Source organism: Anser anser, assembly GCF_964211835.1.
Source record: "Anser anser genome assembly, chromosome: 3".
NCBI classification, from domain to species: Eukaryota; Metazoa; Chordata; class Aves; order Anseriformes; family Anatidae; genus Anser; species Anser anser.
In genome coordinates, this window is record NC_139722.1 from 104,861,031 (window position 1) to 104,882,883 (window position 21,853).

A 21,853-nucleotide genomic window follows, 5' to 3' on the forward strand; every position below is an offset into this window, starting at 1 on the left:
TATATAGTTCAAGTACCTGGATTATAAAAATATACCTGCATTAAGAATCAAACTAAAGAGATAATAATAAGTCATTAATTCGTGTAGGCAACTTCCAGAAATATGAATGAGTTATGATTAGCTAGAGCACTAATGTAATTACAGTGATTTCACATTGTTTATTATAGGTTTAAAAAAGGAAATTGGTGCACGAACCATTCTTAAAGCCGTTGTTTGCATTCTGAAATGGAACAATTCTGTTCAGTTCTTTAAAATGCCTTGTGCTGTAGGATTTTTTCCTCTGCGCTCCTCTCCTTTTCATTTTTTTCCCTACCGAGGAAAGAGACCCAGGGTTGCTCTGGGGACCTCGGTTTTTAAGGAGGTAAGAAAGGAACGGGAGAGAGAGAGGGAAGGCAGGGAGAGAAACGAACAGCTCTGCCCATCACTGCCTGCGGGGAAGCGGAGGAGGGAGGAGGCAGAACGGGAGCCCCAAAGCCCCACAGCACCCGGCGCTCGGGAGCCTGCGCCCGCCTCGGCTGCAGCCCTGCCCCTGCCGGGCCCTGCCGCGGGCAGCGCGCCGGGCCCGCACCTGGGGACCCCCGCGGGGCGCCGCGCGCCGCCCGGCCATTTTTTTCTCAATGAGCGTTCCCGCGCCCCGCCCCCGCACATTTGCATAACGCCAGCTGCCGGGGCCGCCATTGGCTGCTGGCGGGCAGGCTCGGGCGTGACGTCAGCGCCCGCCGGGTAATGCCCGCGTTGTGGCGGGTAGTTGGAGCCGGCAAAGCTCGCGCGGCGGCGGAGGCGCGGGCACCGCGGGCACCCCGGCGGCACGGCCGGCCCCGCTCCGAGGCCGTCGGGCACGGCGGGGTCGCAGCGCACGGCGGGGTCGCAGCGCACGGCGGGGCGCCGCCGGCCGGTGATGGCGGGCAGCGGGCTGCTGGCCCGCCTGCTGGCCGCCGCCAGCCTCGCCCTGAGCCTGGCCCCCGAGGCGGCGGGGCCGCGGGAGAGCCCCGGCCTCTCGCGGCTGCAGAGGAGGAACCTGGCGGTGGACTTCGTCGTGCCCTCGCTGTTCCGCACCTACGTGCGGGAGCTGCTGCTGCCGGGGCCGCCCGGGCGCGCCGCGGCGCGGGGCCGCCTGCTGCTGGACTGCGCGCCCCTGCTCCGCGCCGCCCGCGGAGGGCAGCCCCGGGCCTCGCCGCTCGCCTCCCCCGGCGGGCCCACCGGAGCCGGGCGGCGGCCGCGGCGAGCCAAGCAGCTGGTGCTGGAGGTGGGCGAGGGCAGCCTGCGGGACGGCTGTGCCGCCGAGCCGCCGCCGGGCTCCGGCGGGGCCCAGCTGGAGTTCAACGTCACCGAGCTCTTCGCCTGGTGGCTCCGCGCCGGCTCCGGGCGGCTCCGGGTGCGGGTGATGCCCGAGCGCCGCGGTGCAGCGCCGGGCAGCGAGCGAGGGCTCTCGGCGGCCATCCGCGCCGCCCGCCCCCGCCTCCTCTTCCACGTCTCGGCGGCAGGTGAGCCCTGCGTTGCATGCACTGCGTCGTGCCCCGCAGCGCCACGCGTGTCCGGCTCCGCCGTGCCGCTCACCCTCAGCCCCGCGGGAGAGGGAGGCGCAGCCCCAGCCTCCCCCACCTCCTCACCCCCCGGAGCAGCCGCGTTTTGCCCGTACGGCTCGTCCTTGCTGCGCTTTGCCCGTCTGAAATGTTCGGAGGGGGCTGCGGGGCCGGGAGGACCGCTTAGAAAGCGCCGAGGGGGTTTTATGCGGTACAAACAGTCCGTTGTGCCAGACAACCGCAATCGAGACTCGGAGGTGAAAGTGTCATTAGTCTAAGGAGAGCAAGGACAGGTTGTCTGAAACTTCCCTTTTTAAGATGATATATTTTTTACTCAGAGTGCTGCAAGTGGATTTCCAAGATGATGTGCAGGCAGACCTCAGCGAACAGAAACATTTCTACAGCTGAGATTGACCATCAAACATGCAGTAATACTATTTGGTATTGCTATCAATATTATTACTCTTCTCTAAGCATAAAACATAATGGGTGACAGACAGACATGCAAGAAAAAGGTTTTCTGGTGAGTTTCATGTAGCTGTGTCCAAATGCCTGGCCAAAGGGGCATTCCATATCACACGGCATCATGCTGAACAATAAAAAAAAAACACTGGGGGAAGTTGGCAGAGGGGGGCTGCTGTTGCCTGGGGACTGTTGTGCATCACTTGATTTATTTATTCTTTATGGTACTGTTTTTTTTTTTTCCTTTTTTTTCCCCATTCTTATTAAACTGTACTTATCTCAACCCATAAATTCCTGCACTTTTCAGCTTTCTCCCCTATCCCACTGTGGGGGCGTGAGTGAATGGCTGGTGTTCAGCTGTCTGCCAGGTTAAACCATAACAAGCTGGAAGTAAGTTAATTTCTGCCCCTTTTAAAACCGTAGAGGATATTCTTACACTATATCAGCTACAGTATGACAAGAAGTTGTTTATCTGTGAAAGCTCATGTATCATTGACACCTCTCTGAAGAGAAGCCCTGGCTTAGATTTTTTGATTCTGGATGGCAGTGATTTGCAGTCAGGGTATGGGGCAGCTCCATTACATCAAGTGAAGTCTCTAATTTGGGCCAATGATCAAGGAAGATTTCCATTCTGTGCATGCATTGCACCTTTAACACAAGCTCTGATTCAGGCTGTCCCAATAAAAGATTGTAATACCTAGAGGTCTGCAGGACCAAATAATTTGTCACAGTGAGTTAAGTAGCTTTTATGAAGCTGTGTGGAAGTCAATGGTGTGTCCCTGAGTAGCTGCCTATTTAATGGTCCACAGAGTAAACAGAAGTAAACTCATAAGAGGTGAGACAATTCAGTACTGGGCTATGAATACGAAGTTGGAACAACCGATTTTTTGATACTCAACTGAGAAGATCCATCAGCAATTTGAATAACTGCAAATTGAGCCCATCTCATTCCTTATTACCTGAAGCAAAAATCAAAGCAGGCTGTTAAAGCAGGCTCTGTGTGAACCAGTCTTATACTTCAGACAAAAAGTGACATGCCTGGGTTAGCTCTTTCTGTGCTCATTTTGGCAGGGTAAGGCAGAGATGCCACCTGCCATAAGTTGTCTGGGTGAGGCCAATGCTCCCTACCTTCAGTAGATCTTGCCTTGCTATGTTACAGGAAGAAAAATAATACAGACACCAAAACTCACCTGCTATTTTTTCTCTTTGGGGAATTTATTGTGAGTAGCAGTCATTTTGCTTTAAAAATCTCCTCCATCTTTGGTGGTGAGGATAGCCTTAGCTTTTAATGCCACCTCAACCCTAGTGCTTTTAGCAATAAGGGAGCTGGAGGGCATATATTTGTCTTCTTTGAGGAAGATGGTGTGATGTTTAGCTTGGGTGAACGGTATCCTTATGAACTGATGGGTGTTTTGGTCTTGTAACAACACAGATGGAGCTTTAACCAAAGTTCATCAGTAAACCCCCAGGCTCTGGTTATTGTCTTCGCTGTTGGGAAGAAATGCATGTTTTTGCCGAGAGATAACAGTGGTTACCTATACCATTGTAAAACCATGTTGGAGACAAGGCTCTGCTGTTTTTACTGCAATACAGTCATGCAAAGTCAGTCACAGGGGATGCAGGAATAGGAGGAGCAGAAGGAATATGGACTGCATCTACCTATTCACAGCAGTTCTCCTAGCAGCTGTTCATAATCTGCAAAAGTCATAGTTTTCTGCAGAATTCTGCACCAAGGCTAAAATGCATAAGTTGTGGCACTGTCAAATTGTCTGACACTTGGTTAGCAATGAAACCTTAGTGTGTTTATACTACTGTATGACTTTGCACTAGATTTGTAGCATGGGGTTACTGAAGAGTTTGAAAATCCATTCTTTCTGCTTTGTGAAGGTGCTGCTTACGTGAACACCATGTGTCACTGCCATAGTTAAATTTGCGCCATATAGATAGCCCTGCTGACAACAGAATATGCTGACACAGTGGTAACAGCATGAGCAGCATCCACTAGCCCATAAGTGTGCAGATTCCAGTAATTATTAATACTATTGCAGCTAATTTGTATAGGGCTTAACTAAAGCCTTTCCTAAGGCAACTGAGCCTTTCCTTCATTGCTTAAGCTAATTGGAAATGGATTTCAAACAACACAATCCCCCCATCAATAACGTAAAGAGGCTTTACTTACGTTGACATACTTAGCACTCTCTCGCTCTCTGTTACACAGGATTGCAGTATATCCTAGGAAAAAAAGCAATTACCTTGTTTAATTTTTTTTTCCACAAAATTATCCTCCATGTGAATGGAGATTGAATTACAATTTAGGATAAGAAAAAAACTCGAGAAGCTGAATTCCCATTGAGTTTAGGGTTACAAAAGAGTCCTGTAAATAATACTTTATTCTCTTTAACTGTTACTGTCTCTGGTACTTGCTCAGAGATATTTAACTGGAGTGAACCCATTCCTATTCTAACAGCACGTTTGCACAAAGCATAATGCAATTTGTCTCAGTGTGTTACTGAACAATTAGTAAAAGACTCTTACTGGAGTGCTGTTGTTTAATAGACAAAGTTCACAAGAATTTCTACAATGCTCTCCTGCAAATACTCTCAATGCCAGATTTCTCTTGCACACTTAATCTCATGTAATGCGGCATCCTGCAAGAAAAAGCTTCCTTTTGCAGGAGCTGTGGTCCCCAGCCCATCTACCATTTCTGTGTCAGGTTGGCCTTTTCAAAATTAGGTAAGAGAGAGTTTTCCTCTCTTGGAAATGCTTCTTGATTTAATATTGGTTTCTCTTTCTTCCCACAGTGCTCCTCTGGAGCAAAAATCAAATTAATGCACAGGAAGGGAGGTGTCCTGGTTTTGGCTAGGATAGAGTTAGTTTTCCTCGTAGTAGCTGGTAGGGTGCTATGTTTTGGATTTAGGATGAGAATAATGTTGATATCACATTGTTGCAGAGCAGTGCTTACACTAAGCCAAGGACTTTTCAGCTTCTCACACTGTCCTGCCAGCGGGCAGGCTGGGGGTGCAGCAGGAGCTGGGAGGGGACAGATGCAGGACAGCTGACTCCAACTAGCCAAAGGGGTATTCCATCCCATATAGCGTCATGCTGAACAATTAATATGGGGGGGCTGGCTGGGGTGGGGGGACCGGCTGCTCGGGGATAGGCTGGGCATTGGTCAGTGGGTGGTGAGCAGTTGCATTGTGCATCATTTGTTTGTACACATTATTATTGGTAATAATATTATCCTTCTTCGTATTATTTTCCCTTATTTTCTGTCCTAATAAACAGTCTTTATCTCAACCCACAAGCCTTCTCTTTTTTTCAATTCTCCCCACCATCCCACAGAGTGGGGAGGGGCAGGAGGGTGGGCGAGCAGCTGTGTGGTGCTTAGCTGCCCGCTGGGTTAAAGCACACCGGGGGGGCGAGCTCAGAGAGGGTCACAGTGCTGCAGATCTCCCGTACCTTAGGTAAGCCTCCCAGCTAGCATGTTGCTGGTGACTTTACTGTCATTGTCTTTGGGTTTGATTGGAAATTCTGTCCTACCTCCAAGGAAAACTTTCCAAAATCATTTTAATCAAAATCAATACATTCCCATGGGAAACCAATCTGCTAGCAAGCCTTTTTGTCAGAAGAGTCCTGGCCAGTTTTTGTTTTGGTCTTAGAGGGTTTGCTTTCTGATGTCAACACGCAGCGGGTCTCTAGTGGAGTCTGCTCTGGACAGGCTATAGAGCTTTCTTTAATAAAAATCCTAAACGTTCCTATATTGAAGCTGCCAGTTAAAGGACTCAGCACTGACTGTCCCTTGCGTGATTCATCCCACAGGTAGTGGGATGTTGGATAGGCATCGGCTTGGGTTAGTCCAGGTGAAGTGCTCTGCACTTGCAAGGTCTCCATAGTAATCCAGAGCCCTGGTAGCCTAGCCCTGCATAGGTGCTTGTGTTTTTTCATGTTAACATCCCAGATAACCAAATGACTTACTGCAGGGAACCTAGGCCACAAATATTGCTAAATATGTTTCTTCCGAGCTTACTTGGGAAGCTTAATAATCTGAAATGGCCATAAAATAACTTCCCTTGAGAACTAATTGCTACTTACATATGCAAATGTGGGAAGTGTATGTTAAAAGGGGCATACAGTGGTGAAAATGAGTCGTTCCTCCTTCTAAAGGTCAATGTACTTTCATTCATGAAATAGATTTAACATTCCAATTATATTTTTTTTAAATAGCAGTGTATAAGTCTTCATCCTCTAGCTAGGGGAAATATTACTCCTGCACTGTGGTCTTCATCTAAAATCATATTAACTTGCAACACATACTCTCCCTGAAACTGTCTACATTCATTACATACCACTGCTATTATAATGCTGAGGCAATTAGGCTTTTCATCTTTAGGGTAGTGCTACCACGCACCTGAACTTATTTACAGGAGGAACCCTTTACCTAAGATTAGAAAGATCTTCAGACTAGATGAAAATGTGTTTCTGAAAGTGGACATTTTGAAAATGAAAATCAGAGCTGCAAGCTGAAATCAGACTGTAGGAAAGTCCACAGATTTTTTTCACATATTTCAGAGGTACCAGCTTTTGACCAAGGCCTTCCCCTCCCCTCCCCTCCCCTCCCCTCCCCTCCCTTCCCTTCCCTTCCCTTCCCTTCCCTTCCCTTCCCTTCCCCCCCATTTTTTTTCTGCCTCCAAAGAACAAAGTTTGGAATTGTGCAATACAGAGCAGAAAAATGGTGAAAGACTTCAGTCACTTCCCAGTCGCTGTCTGTTTTTCTCTCCTCCTTGACTGTATGTGAGGTGAGGTCTGATCTCTCCTGATAAGTTGGAGGCAAAATTCAGTGATTAAGTCTGAATCGTTGCAGTAGGGCTTCTGAAAGGCTTACATTTCAGTGCAAGTCATTTTCTTCTTTTCTGCTGGGGATTTGTGCTTTGCCTAGGCCTGTGGGCCAGCTTTACCAGCACAGGTTCAAGGACAGGCCTGATTTGCACTTGAGTTTACTCCAGACAGGAATTAGTGTTACTGAGGCTTTCTTCTTCTACCCTTGGGTAGTCACAAGGCACCAGAGTACTGCGTTCCAATTACCAGTTGCTAAATCACAGTGAACCCTAAGCGTGCTTAGGAGCATCTTTCCCAGTCCTTCCTGCCCTAAATTTCAGGTCTGTAGCACTTCCCTTCCAGTCACTGGTGCTCTCCAGAAACCTGGGCTTGGTCCATCCACAGGAGTCAGGCTTTATGAGAGTCAGGATTATGGCAAAATGTTTTTATGATTTCCAGGTCTTTTTTTTTTTTCTTTCTGCAAATGTCATTTACTTTTAGGCACGGCTCATTTTTTTTAGAAATGTTCTTATTCATAAGCTTATTCAGTAAAATATCAGTAAATGAACACCAAAAGGGACACGAGTATCGGTTTATGTTAATTATTTTATGTGGATGAAAATTTATAGTAGATTTTTAAAAGATATTTTCTCCAATCTTGCTGTGCTTTAATTTCCCCGTTCTTAAAAACAGTGATTTAATACCTACAGCAAAGGAGTGCGCTAGCAAACTTTAGTGCTTTATTATATAAATGCAGAAGCATACTTCAAAATCAAAGGTGGTTTTGCACTGTCTGATGGTTGTATTCGAACGTAATCTCATCATTTGGTTCACTGCACATCTCACACAAACATTATATGACAGGAAATATAATCTGTGTTTGTGATAATGTTTGTGAATTAGTCAAAAAAGTAGAGAAAGTGAGGGAAGATTAGCAGCACTTAGCATTTTTAAATTTCACAATTTATTTAATTGAGTCTTGTCATAGTAAAGAAAATACCACCTTTTCACTATATTAGTGCTAACTCATTTGGGGGGACGCTGTTTTGGGAATCCAACTTCAAATTTTCTTCGCAAGCAGCAGCAAATTCAGTGCTGTACCTGGACATTTCTGTTTTTTACTATCTAATAAAAGTAACCACTTGGGTTACCCAGAAACTGAAGTACTGAGACTAGGGGACATCTAGTTTTTGTCACAAGTGACATACCTAATGGCAAACAACAATCTAAGTTGCTTACTTTTCTTACCTCTTTCTTTCCCCCAACCATAGCATCTGTTTCCTGATGAGCTGCTCAATGTGGCTGCTGAGACCACGGTGCTAATTCAAGAAAGGTCCGTTATGAAATGTGCTATATTTCTCTTGCTCTTCAAATTCAGAAAAATTTGGTTGGAGAAAAATGTCATGGAGGTATAAATGCAGATTTGATAAGCCTGACCTTTCTTTTCTTCTGAACAATGAATGTCAGAAAGCTTAAAATGGCAAGCTGAAATGGCTGGAAGTTATTTACGTGTTTAAATATTTAGGCAAGGAACACATTTTGAGACTGAAGTCTAGTTTACATGAGCATTGTGATTTATGACTGAAGCAGCCAAGTAACTTCATGGTTGTCACTACCCTGCATGAGCATGGCTGCTCAGAAATGCACTGTGACAGCACAGATAGGACTTATATATCTCTGCTTTCAGAAGCTATAAACTATGTCAGATGTAGTGAAGGAGAATCATCTGCACTTGTTGGTCCTGGAGGATCTGTGATGTGGTCGAATTGTTCTGGCTGTATCCAAGAGAAAGAACTGGTGGCCCGCTGCAAGTGGAGTCCAGGCTATTTTTTTTATAACAGGCATTCTAAAGAAAATGGGAAACTATTGTACAAAGATAAAATCAAGTACAGAAAAACAGGCACTGAATGCAAAGTGATCACTGTGGTGTGAAAATAGTGTATTGGTTAATATTTTGCATTTAGTTTTCCTCTTGCCAAAGAACTTCAGTGTTTTACAAAGAGTGGTCACAGCAATCAAATTCTTCTTTAACTTCCAACATAATTGTCTTGCAATATTGGGTCTTCCATCAGTGAATGTGGCACAGAGTGAGTGGGAAGGAGGAGAGAATCACACGAGGAGGCAGAGTCAGAAGAAGGGGTGTATATCGACACTTCTGCCATTGACATGCTGTGTGACGTGAAATACTTCTTTTTGTGGTTGGTACCTCCTTTGCATAACAGGGGTAGTTTTGACTGCTTTTGGACTCTGTTGGTGCAAGATGCTATTTTTTTTGCAGATCACTATTGCTTTTACTTTCTAAGAACCTCAATAAAGACAATAAGATGCAGTTTGAACTCTCGGATTTCTGAGGACAAAGCTAAAACAGCCTACCATACTGATTTCTTTTGATGTCTGCAGTGCTAATCATAGGACTGCTATTTCCTTGCTATCCTGGATAGCAAACTTATCAAACTTAAAAATGGCAACAGTTTTGTTTGATTTTACAATAGACTGAATTTGTGGTTTTGTAAAAAATTATAAGCAATGCCTTAACCTGTTAAAGTACCATACTATCTGAAAGCCAAATGGTCAAATTTAGGTTTGCTAGAGTTTTTAGATTTTACTTTGTGGGGCTTTGGCCAGGGATACTTGTAGCCCTACAAAACATGAGGAGGAGTGGGATGGGCTGTGGTTCCTAGTGTCGTGGCCAGGTGGGCCAGGGGACATTTAACGACTGCAGCTGAGCACCATCTCCTCGTGCGCTGAAGAGCTGCAGGTGTTGGTACAGTTGACTACCAGGCTGCTGAGCAGGCCACCTGTTGTCTCCTCTGAGAAGTGAAAACCTCACGGAGATGGTGGGAGAAGGTCTGTTGTTTATGATTTTCTTTTTAAGGTGTCAGAAATTAATAGAGAATGTGGGACTTGAGATTGTTTATAACTTTGGTAGTCTGCCTGTTTCCTCCTGGGTTATGGGAAGAATGGCAAAGTTGAGGTACTAGGAAGGAACCTTTCATCTAGGTCTTCCTAGAAATGAGGGCTATCCCCTCCATAAACTTGCCTCTAGCAGCTCTGCCGTTAGCCTTACAAATTTCAGAAGCCTGTAAGTGGCCATCCAATGCTCACATTGAGGCAGAAGAACTGCTTTTCCTGTCAGAACAAATGTGTATGCTGGAATGGCTTGGACTTGAATTTGCCCTGCAGCAGTGTGCTGCGAAGGAGGAGGTGTGGGGTCCTTCTGCAAGATTCTCACTGCCTCTCGTATCCTGCAATGCTGTGTCTTGAAAGAAAGCTGTGACTCCTCTCTGAGTTAAGAGCTGGGTAAAGGGAGACAAGATGGCTCTGTGTAAGGTGGTCAGGTGAAGAACAGAGAATGCTTCGTGAGTGTGGGGAGAAAGCAGGGACACTACAGCAGTGAGGGTGGGAATGTGGTTAGACATGGCCATGTGTGGATTCTTGCACGATGTATTTCTTGATGTCTGTTAGGAAGAGGTAATATCAGTCTGTGTATGTACTCAATGATGTGCACAAATAGACATTTTGGAACTTCTTCTTCCATGTCGTGCTTTCTGGGACTCTTATGGCATTGGAGATTTCTTTCTAGCTCAGTTTCAAAAGCTTGTGTGGTTTCTTGAATATACGTGCTGTAGTGCCTGTGGCATGCAGCTGAACGCCTCTGATTTCACCTGCCACAAATCTCTGGTAATCTTCAAAGCTCTGCAACATGCAGCAGACTTTTAATTTCTATACGTACATTGGCATTTGCCTGTTGTTTCTACTGGCCCACTACGTAACAGGCTATCAGCTGCACCAGAATGTCTGGGCTTTTTATAGCTTCTTCTATCTTAGATTCTCAAAGTACTTTAAGCCTTATCATCCTGGTGACAATGCTAAGCATTATATCTATTTTACAGAGAGATCCCAGGAGACAGAAATGGAAAAAGCAGTATTTGTTTATGTTAGACTATAAGTGCTGAAAACAGTTTTCCCATATAGAGTATACTACATAGTGATGTCTTTCTCTGCTTCAGCCAAAAGGCCAAGAAAGATCAATAAATTAGAGTTGAGAGTCTTGATAACTTACTGGAAATACTGCAGCAATTATTGGCAAAGCTGCTTTGGAGTCCTGTCTACTCCAAATTGTGTTTGCAATGTTTGTCTTTCAAAGAAATATGTTGTGGTGGTGGTTTTTCTTTTTTTTGTCACGTTCCACACTACTACATTACTGTTTACACTTTATTTTTGCAAACATCTGGGATCTGCTGAGCCTCTACCTGTCTTCAGAAATTGCTATGCGTCCTTTCCATTTGTAGGAACATGATGCAATGGTTATTTCTGAGGGACATTTCATTATTGATGCTAATTAAACTTGAAACTAATGTGAAGGGATTACTTTTCAAAGCTGGAGAGGAGGCCAGAATAGTTGTTGTAGGTTAATTATTCTCTTAAAAGACTCAGTTTAAGTAACGATTCAGTTTATCAACTTTTTTTTTTACGTTGTGCCAAAGGCATGTTTGAAGAGGATTCAGAATGTAACTGTTGCACTGACCTCATCTAGTTCTCAATCAGTAAACTCCTTCCATCTGCAAAAGGTTAACAAAATCTTTAAGAAAAGGAAATTTGTGGCTTATCTATGTGTAGGCAATTCAGATGAGGTCTCACTGCAAGTATTTCTTATTACCCTTCTTCAAGATTTCCTTGGAGTGCTTTTTATATTTGAAAAATGTAGTATTCTGTAAAGATTCAAAGTTTAATGGTTGTGTTGCAAAACAGGTGCCTTATGGAGGTGGAGAGCGAATCCGTAATCAGGGCTCGCTTGAGATTATTATTGTGAGCAACCAAGGAAGGGAGGTGGTGGGACTTGCTTTACACAGGAGTGAAGGGCTCTTGCTGGCAAGCACCGTGGCTTTTTGGTGGTGCGAGGTTGCACACCGGTTCATTACAGTCCTTCCTAGCTCTCCTGTTGTAATCCTCCTCCTCCTCCTCACAGCTCTTTGGAGAGATGAAAAATGGCCTCAGGTTGTTGCAATATTGTACTACAAAAAGGGAAAGGGGGAGCTGGATTGTTGATATTGTGATTGCAGAAAGCTGAATAAAATGTTTTTGGGCAGGGATGATATCAGTGTTAATTAGCTGCAAGTGTTAGGGCAGCCTACGTGCTCTATTAACCGCTTGCCTGGTGCCTTCTGTCAGAGGCTTTGTGGATAGGGAATTATATTAACGGGGGACTGTAAAGGTAAATGGCCATTTCTGAAGGTGATCAAAATGCTCCACAATGGCTCAAATAGGTGGTGGGAGGCTGTGGTTTAGAGAAGTCCTTCAGTGTTAAGATGGTTTGCCTACTAATTGCAGGCTACAATCAGAGGTACAGCAGGGTGTCCTAAAAGCACAGCGTTTGCTAGTCCTGAGCTCAAGAAAAGAGTTGCATCTTCCATCTGGTTGGTGGTATCAAGTCCACAGATAAAAACACCCTCTGAGTATCCATTTGTGCCATTGGATTGTGTCAAGGCTAACTCACTGGATTTTGGATAACGTTCGAAGTGCTCAGTCTCTTTTGTTTTTATGGTTCTAAATCACATGAAGGTTGATCAAAAGCCCAGTGTTTCCTTCTCTGCTTTGCCAGCCTTACTGCCCTTTATCTCCTGAAACAAGGCAGCATTAAATCTTTAAGATCTGATTCAATAACACTTTATGGATAATAATTATGACTGATATTTAGGCTTCAGCAGCCAGTCTGTATGGAGACTTAATGCGTTGGGTTTTAATACTTTTTTTTTCCAACATCAATTGTAAAGCAGTATCAACTAGAAGAGAAAAAAGAAATATCAATGAAGTAGTTGCCTCTGCTTCTCTGCAGGGTGTTTGTATGCTTGCCCCTTAATGTTGCTAGCACAGTGGGATTTTGCTGGTGAAAAGATTTTGTTTACAGAATCTATTTATGCAACTGCAGAGTTGTGATGAGTGAATGAATGAGCTACAGTAATCCTATGCTGGGAAAGGGAGTACGTTAGTGGATAGTCCCTGGAGAGCAATTGATCCTTTTAATAATAAGTATCTGAATTCAAATTTTCAGAGATGCTATTTAGAGAAGAGCTGCACAGCTTCCTCTGAGGCTTATCCCACTAATGGGAGTTCTTTAATCTACGAAATTCTTTAGTTACCCCATATTAGTGAGTTGTTGTTTTCAGAAGTTTCCTTGATCTTATCAGGACATAGCTGCACGTATATATGTCATGAGTGTTTATGGAGATGGTCCCAGAACCAAACTGAAGACCAGATTGAGCAGAAGAAAGCTCTGATACTTTTGAAGTCCTGAAATGATATGCACAGTTATGCTATATAAATTACAATACAAGAGAGAGGAAACTTTTGTTAGTTTCCATACAGGGTCAATGCAGGAAGTTCTCCTGTTGGCACTGAAGAAGTTACCCAAAGGACCCAGGGCTGGGTTCTTGCTCAGCTGAACCTTGTGATATCAGTTAATGCATTGTTAACTTTAAGTGTACTATACTTTATAGTTGCCTTTTTTTTTTGCATTGCTCCTCCTTATAACTTTGTGTAAGGAAATCTACCTCCTTGTTAAGTTCAAATAAGATGCTGTCTGCTTTTGTCCTTTTTTTTAACCTTTTTGATGGGGGGGGAAAAAAAGAAGGGAATTCTGAAGTGCTTTGGGAGCTACGTGGAGGCCTTTCTTTGACATGGCTAAATATGTGAGTAATGGGGTGCTTAGAAACAATTCTACGTGTGATGGATGCTCAACAATAAGAAATCACAAATTGTGGGCAGCCGAGCTTAGAGGGGAGAGCTGCTCAACAAGATTAATGGGAAAGGAGACCTTTAGTATAATGAAAGACACAGTTCAGGCTTGAAAACGTAAAATGACACACTAGATCGAGTCTTAAGGAGTTGGACAGCTGGGTTTCCTCTGCAAGTGGTAAAATGCTTTTGTAGAGACCCTTTCTAAGTAACAGAAGAGCTGTGAGACAAGTCGTAATTCCCACTTCACCTGCAGCTGAGTACAGTTGTATATTGATGGCTCAGATTATTTACAGGCTACCACTACACAGTGGTGTTGAAGGAAACCTAGATGTTTCTTTCTTATAAGAAATGCAGGCAATAAGGAAAAACAGGATGAGACAAAAATAGAATGTAGCTGGGGCTGAGCGCTGTAGGGTTTATTTTACAACTAAAATACAAGTCTTTTAAGTATCTCATTGTGCACTTGGTGTAAGGCTGAAGTCAATGAGATCCTTCTTGGATCTTATCTAGCCAGATTTTCCTGTAGGGGTAAAGCTCATGATCTTAGACAAACCATGTGATTTAAAGGTACTCAAAAAAAAAATAGGTCTCTTTCAATTAGTTAATAGAACTTTATAGATGTATTTTGTTTCTAGTAGAAATATCAAGTTTAAAAGAAAAAATTGATCAATATTTTGATTCACAATGATAAAAACAAAACAGGTGAAAGTGTAGCTCTTTTTCTTTCCAGCTCACTGTAAGTTGCAAGCAGATAGTAACTCCAAATATCATGCCTAAGGAGGTTTGACTGTGGATCAGTTAGTAAAAGGTTAGTCGAGCTGGCCGCAGAACCATTGTTGTGCCTGCAATGTTCCTTATCTATCTCTGACAAGGATAATAGTGTGTGGAAACAAAGCCACCAAACATGTAAAATACATGTAAATATAGAGGACAGCAAGTAGTAACTGGACTGGTACTCAGATGCAGAACGCATTATCTATAGGTACAGTGGCTTGAAATATGGCAGTGCTGGTAGATAAACATTAAGAGGACTATGAAGCTGAGAATAAATAGAGCAGTACTCTAAACAGTAAAGATCTGGAGCACAAGACCATAGAAAGATATTCGGGGCTTACTGCAGATGTGAAAGATCCCTAAAGCTGTCAAGTAAATGCGCAACTGGCAAGTAGGTGAACTGTTGGGACATTGACTGAAATGGTAGAAGAAATAAATCAAAGGGGATTGCATTAGTGTAACTGAAGGCAGTATGTTACTTTGTTTTGAAGTGTAGTGTTCCATGAAGAAAGCAATGACTGTCATCCCATTAGAATGATCAAACTGAGTGAAGACAAGTCCCATATTTAGGCTTTGGCATATAGGAGGCAGAAGTTTCTCTTCGATGCAGTCATCATTTTCCTTGAAGGCCTCGAACTGGAGTTTGATTGGAGACATAAGCCAGTTGAAGCCAAGAGCATCTTCCCATTGTATACCTACTCCACTCTTGTTCTCAGATACAGCCAAACTGGGCAGGAACCACCTTTCTTGCTCTTTGCTACCAGGCCACCTGCTGTGAGTGTACAGTGAGACACAGCACACCTAGTTTTTTTTTTTGTGGTGGAAGGTTAGAAATTGCACTTCTTTTCAGCATTTCTGGCATTTTTCATTAGCTCTTAGTCTTGGGTGGTAAGCAAAAGAATATATTGCTGCTCAGTTTAGTGACCAGAACGATTTTGTCTGTACCGTTGTTACATATGAGCATGTGAGATGCTGAGAGCCCTTCTTCTTGAAGTCTTACAACGGTTTTGTGGAAAGGACTCTTGTGTGTAAACTGTTGCTTTGCAGCATAGATATTAGCAATTAAACGTATCTTGCTGTGACTGACTGTTAGACCTGTGGCATCCTGTGTCTGAGTTCTGAGTTGAATGAAGACAACAGAAGTATCGTTCGAATAAGTGGGATGAAGGAGTAAGAACATCCTAGTGCAAGCAAAGGGAAAAAACACCAGGTCTTCGGAGTGCACTGACAGGAGGAAAGGACTTCTCTGGTTTATTGTAATATTCCTAAATGGAAAGTTCAGATAGTCACCTTAAAGACTTTATGTGCGCTGTCCATTAAGCATTATATATCTGAAGACCTACCTCAAGTATTTTTTTAACCTTAATTTGAAATTGTTTAGTTTGCATCAGGGTACTGTACAGCACAGACAGACCATTTGGGTCTCCTAACTGAGAGTAAGCACCCTTCCCTTTTCCCACTGTGACTGTGCTACTGTTGTCATGCCTTCATGATATGCTGATGCGATATTGCAAACCTCAAACTTAAAAGGCCAACAAATTTGCCCTTTATGCCTCATGAAAAAATTCTAAGTAACTCCTGATGTTATTTCCAGTTGCTTTTTGTTACCTAACAGTGTGGAAATAAGTTATTTTTAAAAATAGGGTAAAAGGATTGGAAGGGGGGGGGAAATGCTTTCAGAAGAGAAAGTCAGCTAACTTGAGCTTTGTGTCTGAAAGGGGAACACTTCTTATTTGAGAAGGGACAGAAAATGCCTTGCTCCTGCCTCTAAAGTCTGTTCCGAATATCTATGATAGTCAAACCCATCTGCAAAGATTAAGAGATAAAGATCTTGTCTCTTACCGTGTCTTTTATCATCACTGTAATCCCTTTTCCAAGAAACATTTGGGGGTTGCATTAGGGGGTCCAAATTAAAATGTTCAAGGAAAGGAAAATATAATAGAGGGTCAGAGTAGATTATATAAAAGTTAAATCATCAGAGTTAGTAGAAAGAAGAGCAGACAAAGTACCCAAAAAACAATGAAAACTCATGTCCAAACTTGTTTAAAAGACACTTCCATTTTAGTTGTAATTTTTTGTTAGTTCAGGCTTAGAACAATTCAGATTTTTTCCAGGTCTCTAAATTGGTCCAACACTTGCTTCTTTGAAATGCCTGCTTTATTCATAGTTCTTATTGCATAGCAAGATCTGTGTCTCATGGGTGCATTGTGAACCATTTTAGACAATATAAACTTGCTTTCTGCCTCAGGATTTTGATGCTGGTGCTCTAAGAAGAAATACTTTATATGGTGTTTTTTGAGCTGCTCCGGGCATGTTCCTATGCTAGTAACAAAAGCCTGGCTTTCAAGTTAGCTTTGAGAACATGGTTCTCTGTCTAAGGCCTCGCCACTTCTAAAGGTCACCACTTCGCTAAATGCTGTTTTCAGATCCTTATAGACACTTTCATTATCCTGCAGTGCTCACTGTGTATCTTGAGGACAGAATCCTGCAAGGTCTGGAAGCCTTTCTGTTTTACCCTGGTAAAACACAGGTATCTCTTGCTTTTCTGTAGCATCCATTATTGTTATGAAGAGTGATGGGATCATACGCAGGGAATTTCATCTGTTCTTTTCAGTGCATGCCTAAAGACAGGGAGGGAACATGACTTTTGGAGGTGAAGTTCCATGAAGGCTCAGTTTTGCAAAATTACTTCTCCAAAAATCCTACTCTGGGTACAAAGTGCCAAGTTCAACTCTAGTAATGTGAGTCTCACATGCTTTAAATGTAGAGCCCAGTTGGATTTTTTTTTTTCTGGGCAAAACCATTTGTCTCTCTTTAGTAGAAGTCTTTCTGTTAACACATTTTTTTCCTCTCTGAGAAAGCTATCTGCGGTGTTAGTTTTGTACCACCACAGGAATCCCTTCCCAAAATAGCCGCCTCCTTCTAATGAGGCTGCTTGTCATGGAAGTAATGCATCATTGTGACTGACAGTATCATGACTTGGTCCTACCTTGATGAGGCTTCCTCCACAGGTCCCTTCACAAATCCTTTTTTCAACATTGCTTTTCTGAATATATAACTCTTCTCTCAAAGGCACTCTGTAAAAGCAGTGTGGTGCCATTTCTCTGAGTAGCATTAAAACTGTGTCAAACTGAAGGGAGGCTCACAGCAAGGTGATAAACTAGTGGCTTGTCAAGATTTTTGCTGGCTAAATGGAAAACGAGTCAGGCAGCTTTACACTTGAAGGTGGAGAGAGATGAAGGCAATTTTGGTGTTTCAAAATCAGCCATTAACATCCATAAAATGAAAAATTTGTTTTTTTGAACTCATTCTGATTTGTGAGGGACTCTTTTCACCAGTTTTTGTTTGCTTGTGTATTAATAAAAGAATACATTGACTAATATATTAAAAAGCTAAGATTTCATCTGTTAATCATTTTTCTTGAGCAGCAGTTTTTGATAGAGTGGATAGTCTGATCTATTTGTGAGGTCAAAACAGGTGAGACTGACGCCTTCTGGCTCAGATACAAAGGTGGAGTTACAAGGTGCCAAGTTCAGCTCTAGTAATGTGAGTCTCACATGCTTTAAATGTAGACTTGCTGTATTTCAGAGTGGTGGAAAGATAAGGTTTTGTAAGCAGTTCTATAGTCTCTCATAATACCAATTTTTCAGTAAAATCATGACATCAGTGAATCTTGCAATCTTGCTGAAGTGGCAGGGAATTAGAGGTGAACTTGGCTCTCTCCAAAGGTTGAAGAGGTTGTGCTGTAACTTGTTATTGGCCATCATCTCTGACACTGCAGGGAAGATAAAACTCTGACCTATTGTGTTCATTAATCTTTAGACCTCTATCTTCAAACGTTTCATGTAGTTCACTTCATTCTTTTCCTCCCTCTTTTTGGGGTCCAATATAACACTCCAGTTAGAGCTGGTAACTGGAGTAGTGGCACCCATTTAAAGCCAGCAGTTTGCTTTGTGCTCCTGCTGGGTCAGTGCTTGGCAATAGGTAATGGGGGCTGCAGCACCAGCATGGCTGCTGTGCCCCTGTGCTGGGTGGGTGAGCGTCCCCACTCCTCTTCAGCTCTTGTGCCCCGATTGAAAATGTCTGTAATAAAACATCTGCTGAGAGGTGCATGGAGATCACGGATTTCCTGCCTACCAGGTTGAGGTTGTGAAGTGCAGACATCTAGACTGGTAAAGTTTGTTTCAGAAGCCGTGGATCAGTTTCCAGCCACACCTGGAACTTCAATGAGTTTGTCTTTGTAGTTACAAACAGGATTTGACCAGGGTTTTTTAGGGCAGCTTGAAATGTGGTTTGTTTCCCCATGTGGCCTATATATGTTCTTACATTTGCCCTGTTTTTCTGTGAATGTCACCAATCTGAACATTGCTGCTTGGAATAATGCTCTGTTCGGATTTATGGTACTCTGCATACCTGATTGCTCACCACATATGTCACCAGAATAAAGCAGTGTGCAGAGCAAGGGACTCATTGGGAGAGTGACACACGTGTGACAAGATGAATCCCAAGTCATGCACGAGTTCTCTAACTGTTTTGGGGCATGACTTGGGTATCTGTTTGTTACACGGGACTAGTATTTGGTTCACTCACGGAGACAGTGGGTGACACACCATCGACATGAGCCTCCTCTGTCAACAGGTCAGTGAGCTTACTGCTATTGAGTATTTGTATGGCAATGCAACAGTTGAGAACTGAGTTATAAAATGCAGGTTACTAGGTAGATGTGACAGTCAGTGAGGGAGCATGAGGTGACACTGAGACAATTCAAATTAGTAAGTATCTGTTTGTGCTCTAATTGCATCTCTCCAGATACTTCTGTGACGTGTGGTGGAAGCCAAGCGGTCTGTAGACATAACTGTATTTCAGTGTTCAGCTTTCTGAACACTCTGCTGTGGTTTGTAGAGGAGAGAGGCTTCAAGGACCTAAGCTGCTTTATCTGTGCTTTCAGATAAACTCTAGTCATTCTGCAGTTACATTTTCTGTGTATGTATATATTTGAGTTTTCACATTACGATCAGCAAGAGCTGTTTCTGGGAAGCCTGATTAAAAATGCAGTTTCTCCTAGGAAAGAAAACAAGTGTTTTCAGCACTGAAAGAGATCACAGAATGATCATGAAAAGAATGAAATGAACTTTGAAGTTTGTTGCATGGAAGTAGGTAAAATTAACCTCAGGGCTTTCTACTGTTTGTAAAATAGCTTATTTTGAATAGACATCTACTGAAAGTATAAATGACAAAGCATCTAGGAAACAAGAGGTGTCTCTTATTGGGGTTAGCCTCAAGAAAGCGAGGCAGATTTTTTGACTGTCACAAAAGACTTTGTGGAAAAATTATACTTTATATTAAAAAATAGCAACAGCCAACACACAAATTGGCTGTAAGAAACCACAACTGCTATTTCTTGTCCTTTACATTCTGTTAGCGTTTTTGGGAACACACAGGTGGGTTCCAGCTCTGCTGTAGACCTGTGCCTCCTAGGATCAGACTAGTGCATCAGCAGCTCAGGCTGCGGAAGTACAAACACTGCTTTCCTGTTCTGCTCTCTCGAGCTTGATTATGTTCTTTTACAGTGGTATAATTAATCGTATAACTGTCCATGTATCTGTAAATAAAATAGAATCTCAGGAAAATGTTATTTCTAAGCTCTGGAGTTGACCTTTTTGACACTGCTCAAAGGTATAGAGGAGAGAGGATTTCAGTGGTATCAGATATTACCTGCTGTGCTGCGTATGGCCAAAATCTTATCAAATAGTGACCTTCTCATAGGTCTGGTCTGGAAACTTAGAGAGAAAAATGAATGTTGGAAGATATTCACCATTTTCTTTTGACATTCTGAGAAGTCTGGGAGACCTTAGTATTAAACACTACTTTTTTTTTCCGGTTTCCACAGTCTAGCTCTCATCTGTAACAAACCCTCCCCTTTTTCTCCTCAAACATTCTTTCAGATATATATCCTTTTAACAGGAATAGAAAATCTTGTTTGTTATTAGCAAAAAAATAAGGCATGTTTTGTCAACTTTATTAAAGTGTGTTGTATTCTGAAGTGTCTCTAACGCTTCAGCTCAATGCATACGTTGAAAGCAATGGAGACTGCCTCTCCAGTGTCTTTCATCAATCATTTTAGATATTTTATGTAAAATCCAACTGGCTCTTCTATAATAATTAGGGGCAAGTAGCTTTGAATTGTCACTTTGATAAATTTTGGAGTATTGGCAGTGTTATGGGCAAAGGAAGCAGGCATTCAAGCATTTCATCTGTCAATGTCATTATGGAATAACTTAAAAGATCATGTGGAGTGTCCTAGCTATTTGATAAAATAGCTCATCTACACGAATGACTGGATTTTGTGTGGTTTCATAATCTACTGAACTGTCCTTTATCCTTTGCTTTATGAATAGCTGTTAGAACCAGGTGCTTGATAAGTTTGTATTATTTTTCTGCAGCCTTTTGTTTTTTATGTCAATGAATGACTTTCTATGGTGAATGTCATAGCAATGATTGACCTATATGGTACACGCATGGTATTAATTTATAGTGATCAAAATTAATTTATCCCAGATGGATACATCATCACGCTTTTCCCCCGTTTCTCTGTAGCATATAATACCAAAGGCAGGCAGAACATTTTTTTTCACACCAGCATCCCAAGCAAAAATTCCAAACTAGGTAAAGTCACATTTGTTATATGCGTTACAAAGCAAAGTGCTGTTTTTAAGGTCCTATATAACTGCATGGTTAGAGCCTATAGTGACATAGTAGTGTGATCTTAGGACCTATTGTGTTTTGTCACTTTCAGCATTGACTGTGCATTGGTTTGAGCACAAATTAAAAGTTAAATACATAGCTTCATGTGCCTTAGGTTAAATGAAATTCAAACAATGATATTTGAAATTAAAATAAGCTGCGGTGTTAAGAAAGGACAGTAACCATTATCTACCCGGTCTAATTGAATTTCACAGTGGTTTGAAAACTAGTTCCCACCAAGTATGTTATGTGTGGGGACAGTCTTTCAGTCACTGCAAGGCTAATACACCTGTGGTGAGATTTGACTCTCATTTTGCCAGTTGTTTCAATTTTTCGTGTTTAGGTTAAGGCAGGTGAAGAGAGAAAGAGTAGAGAGAAGGTGGTGATGCCACTAGGCCCTGTGGTAGGGGTGGTAGCATGCCATGCAGCCCGCGGTGCTGAGGGAGCTGGCTGATGCCAGTGGCTTGCCAGGCCACTCCATCATATTTAAAAAGCCCTAGCAGCCAGGTTAAGTCCCTGGTGACTTGGGAAATGGGAAATATCACACTCTTTTTTAACAAGGGTAGAAAGGAAGACCTGGGGAACTACAGACAGGTGAGACCTCTGTGCCTGGGAAGATCATGGAAAAGATCCTCCTGGAAGCAATGTCAAGTCATGTGCTGCAGGACAAGAAGGTGATGCGAGACAGCCTGCACAGCTCCACCAAGGGCAAGTCATGCCTGACCAGTCTGGTGGCCTTCTATGGTGGAGTGACTGCATCATAGCTGACAACAGAAGACCAACTGGTGTCATCCACC

General features: G+C 42.9%; 1 protein-coding gene across 6 annotated transcripts in view; it reads left to right on the forward strand.

Annotated features, from left to right (window-relative positions):
• Nucleotides 1–893: 893 nt before the first annotated feature.
• ALK (ALK receptor tyrosine kinase) overlaps nt 894–21,853 on the forward strand; it is a 305,848-nt gene continuing 284,888 nt past the window's right edge. For 5 of the 6 annotated variants that reach the window (XR_014581118.1, XM_083827801.1, XM_083827805.1 and 2 more), the window contains exon 1: nt 894–1,484. Coding sequence is in view for 4 of the 6 variants with exons in the window: in XM_083827801.1 (XP_083683927.1) it covers nt 899–1,484 (586 nt within the window). In the remaining 2 variants the exon portion in view is untranslated. Of the gene's footprint in view, nt 1,485–6,739; nt 8,134–21,853 lie in introns of those variants that run through there. The other variant, XM_083827808.1, reaches the window with a different exon arrangement.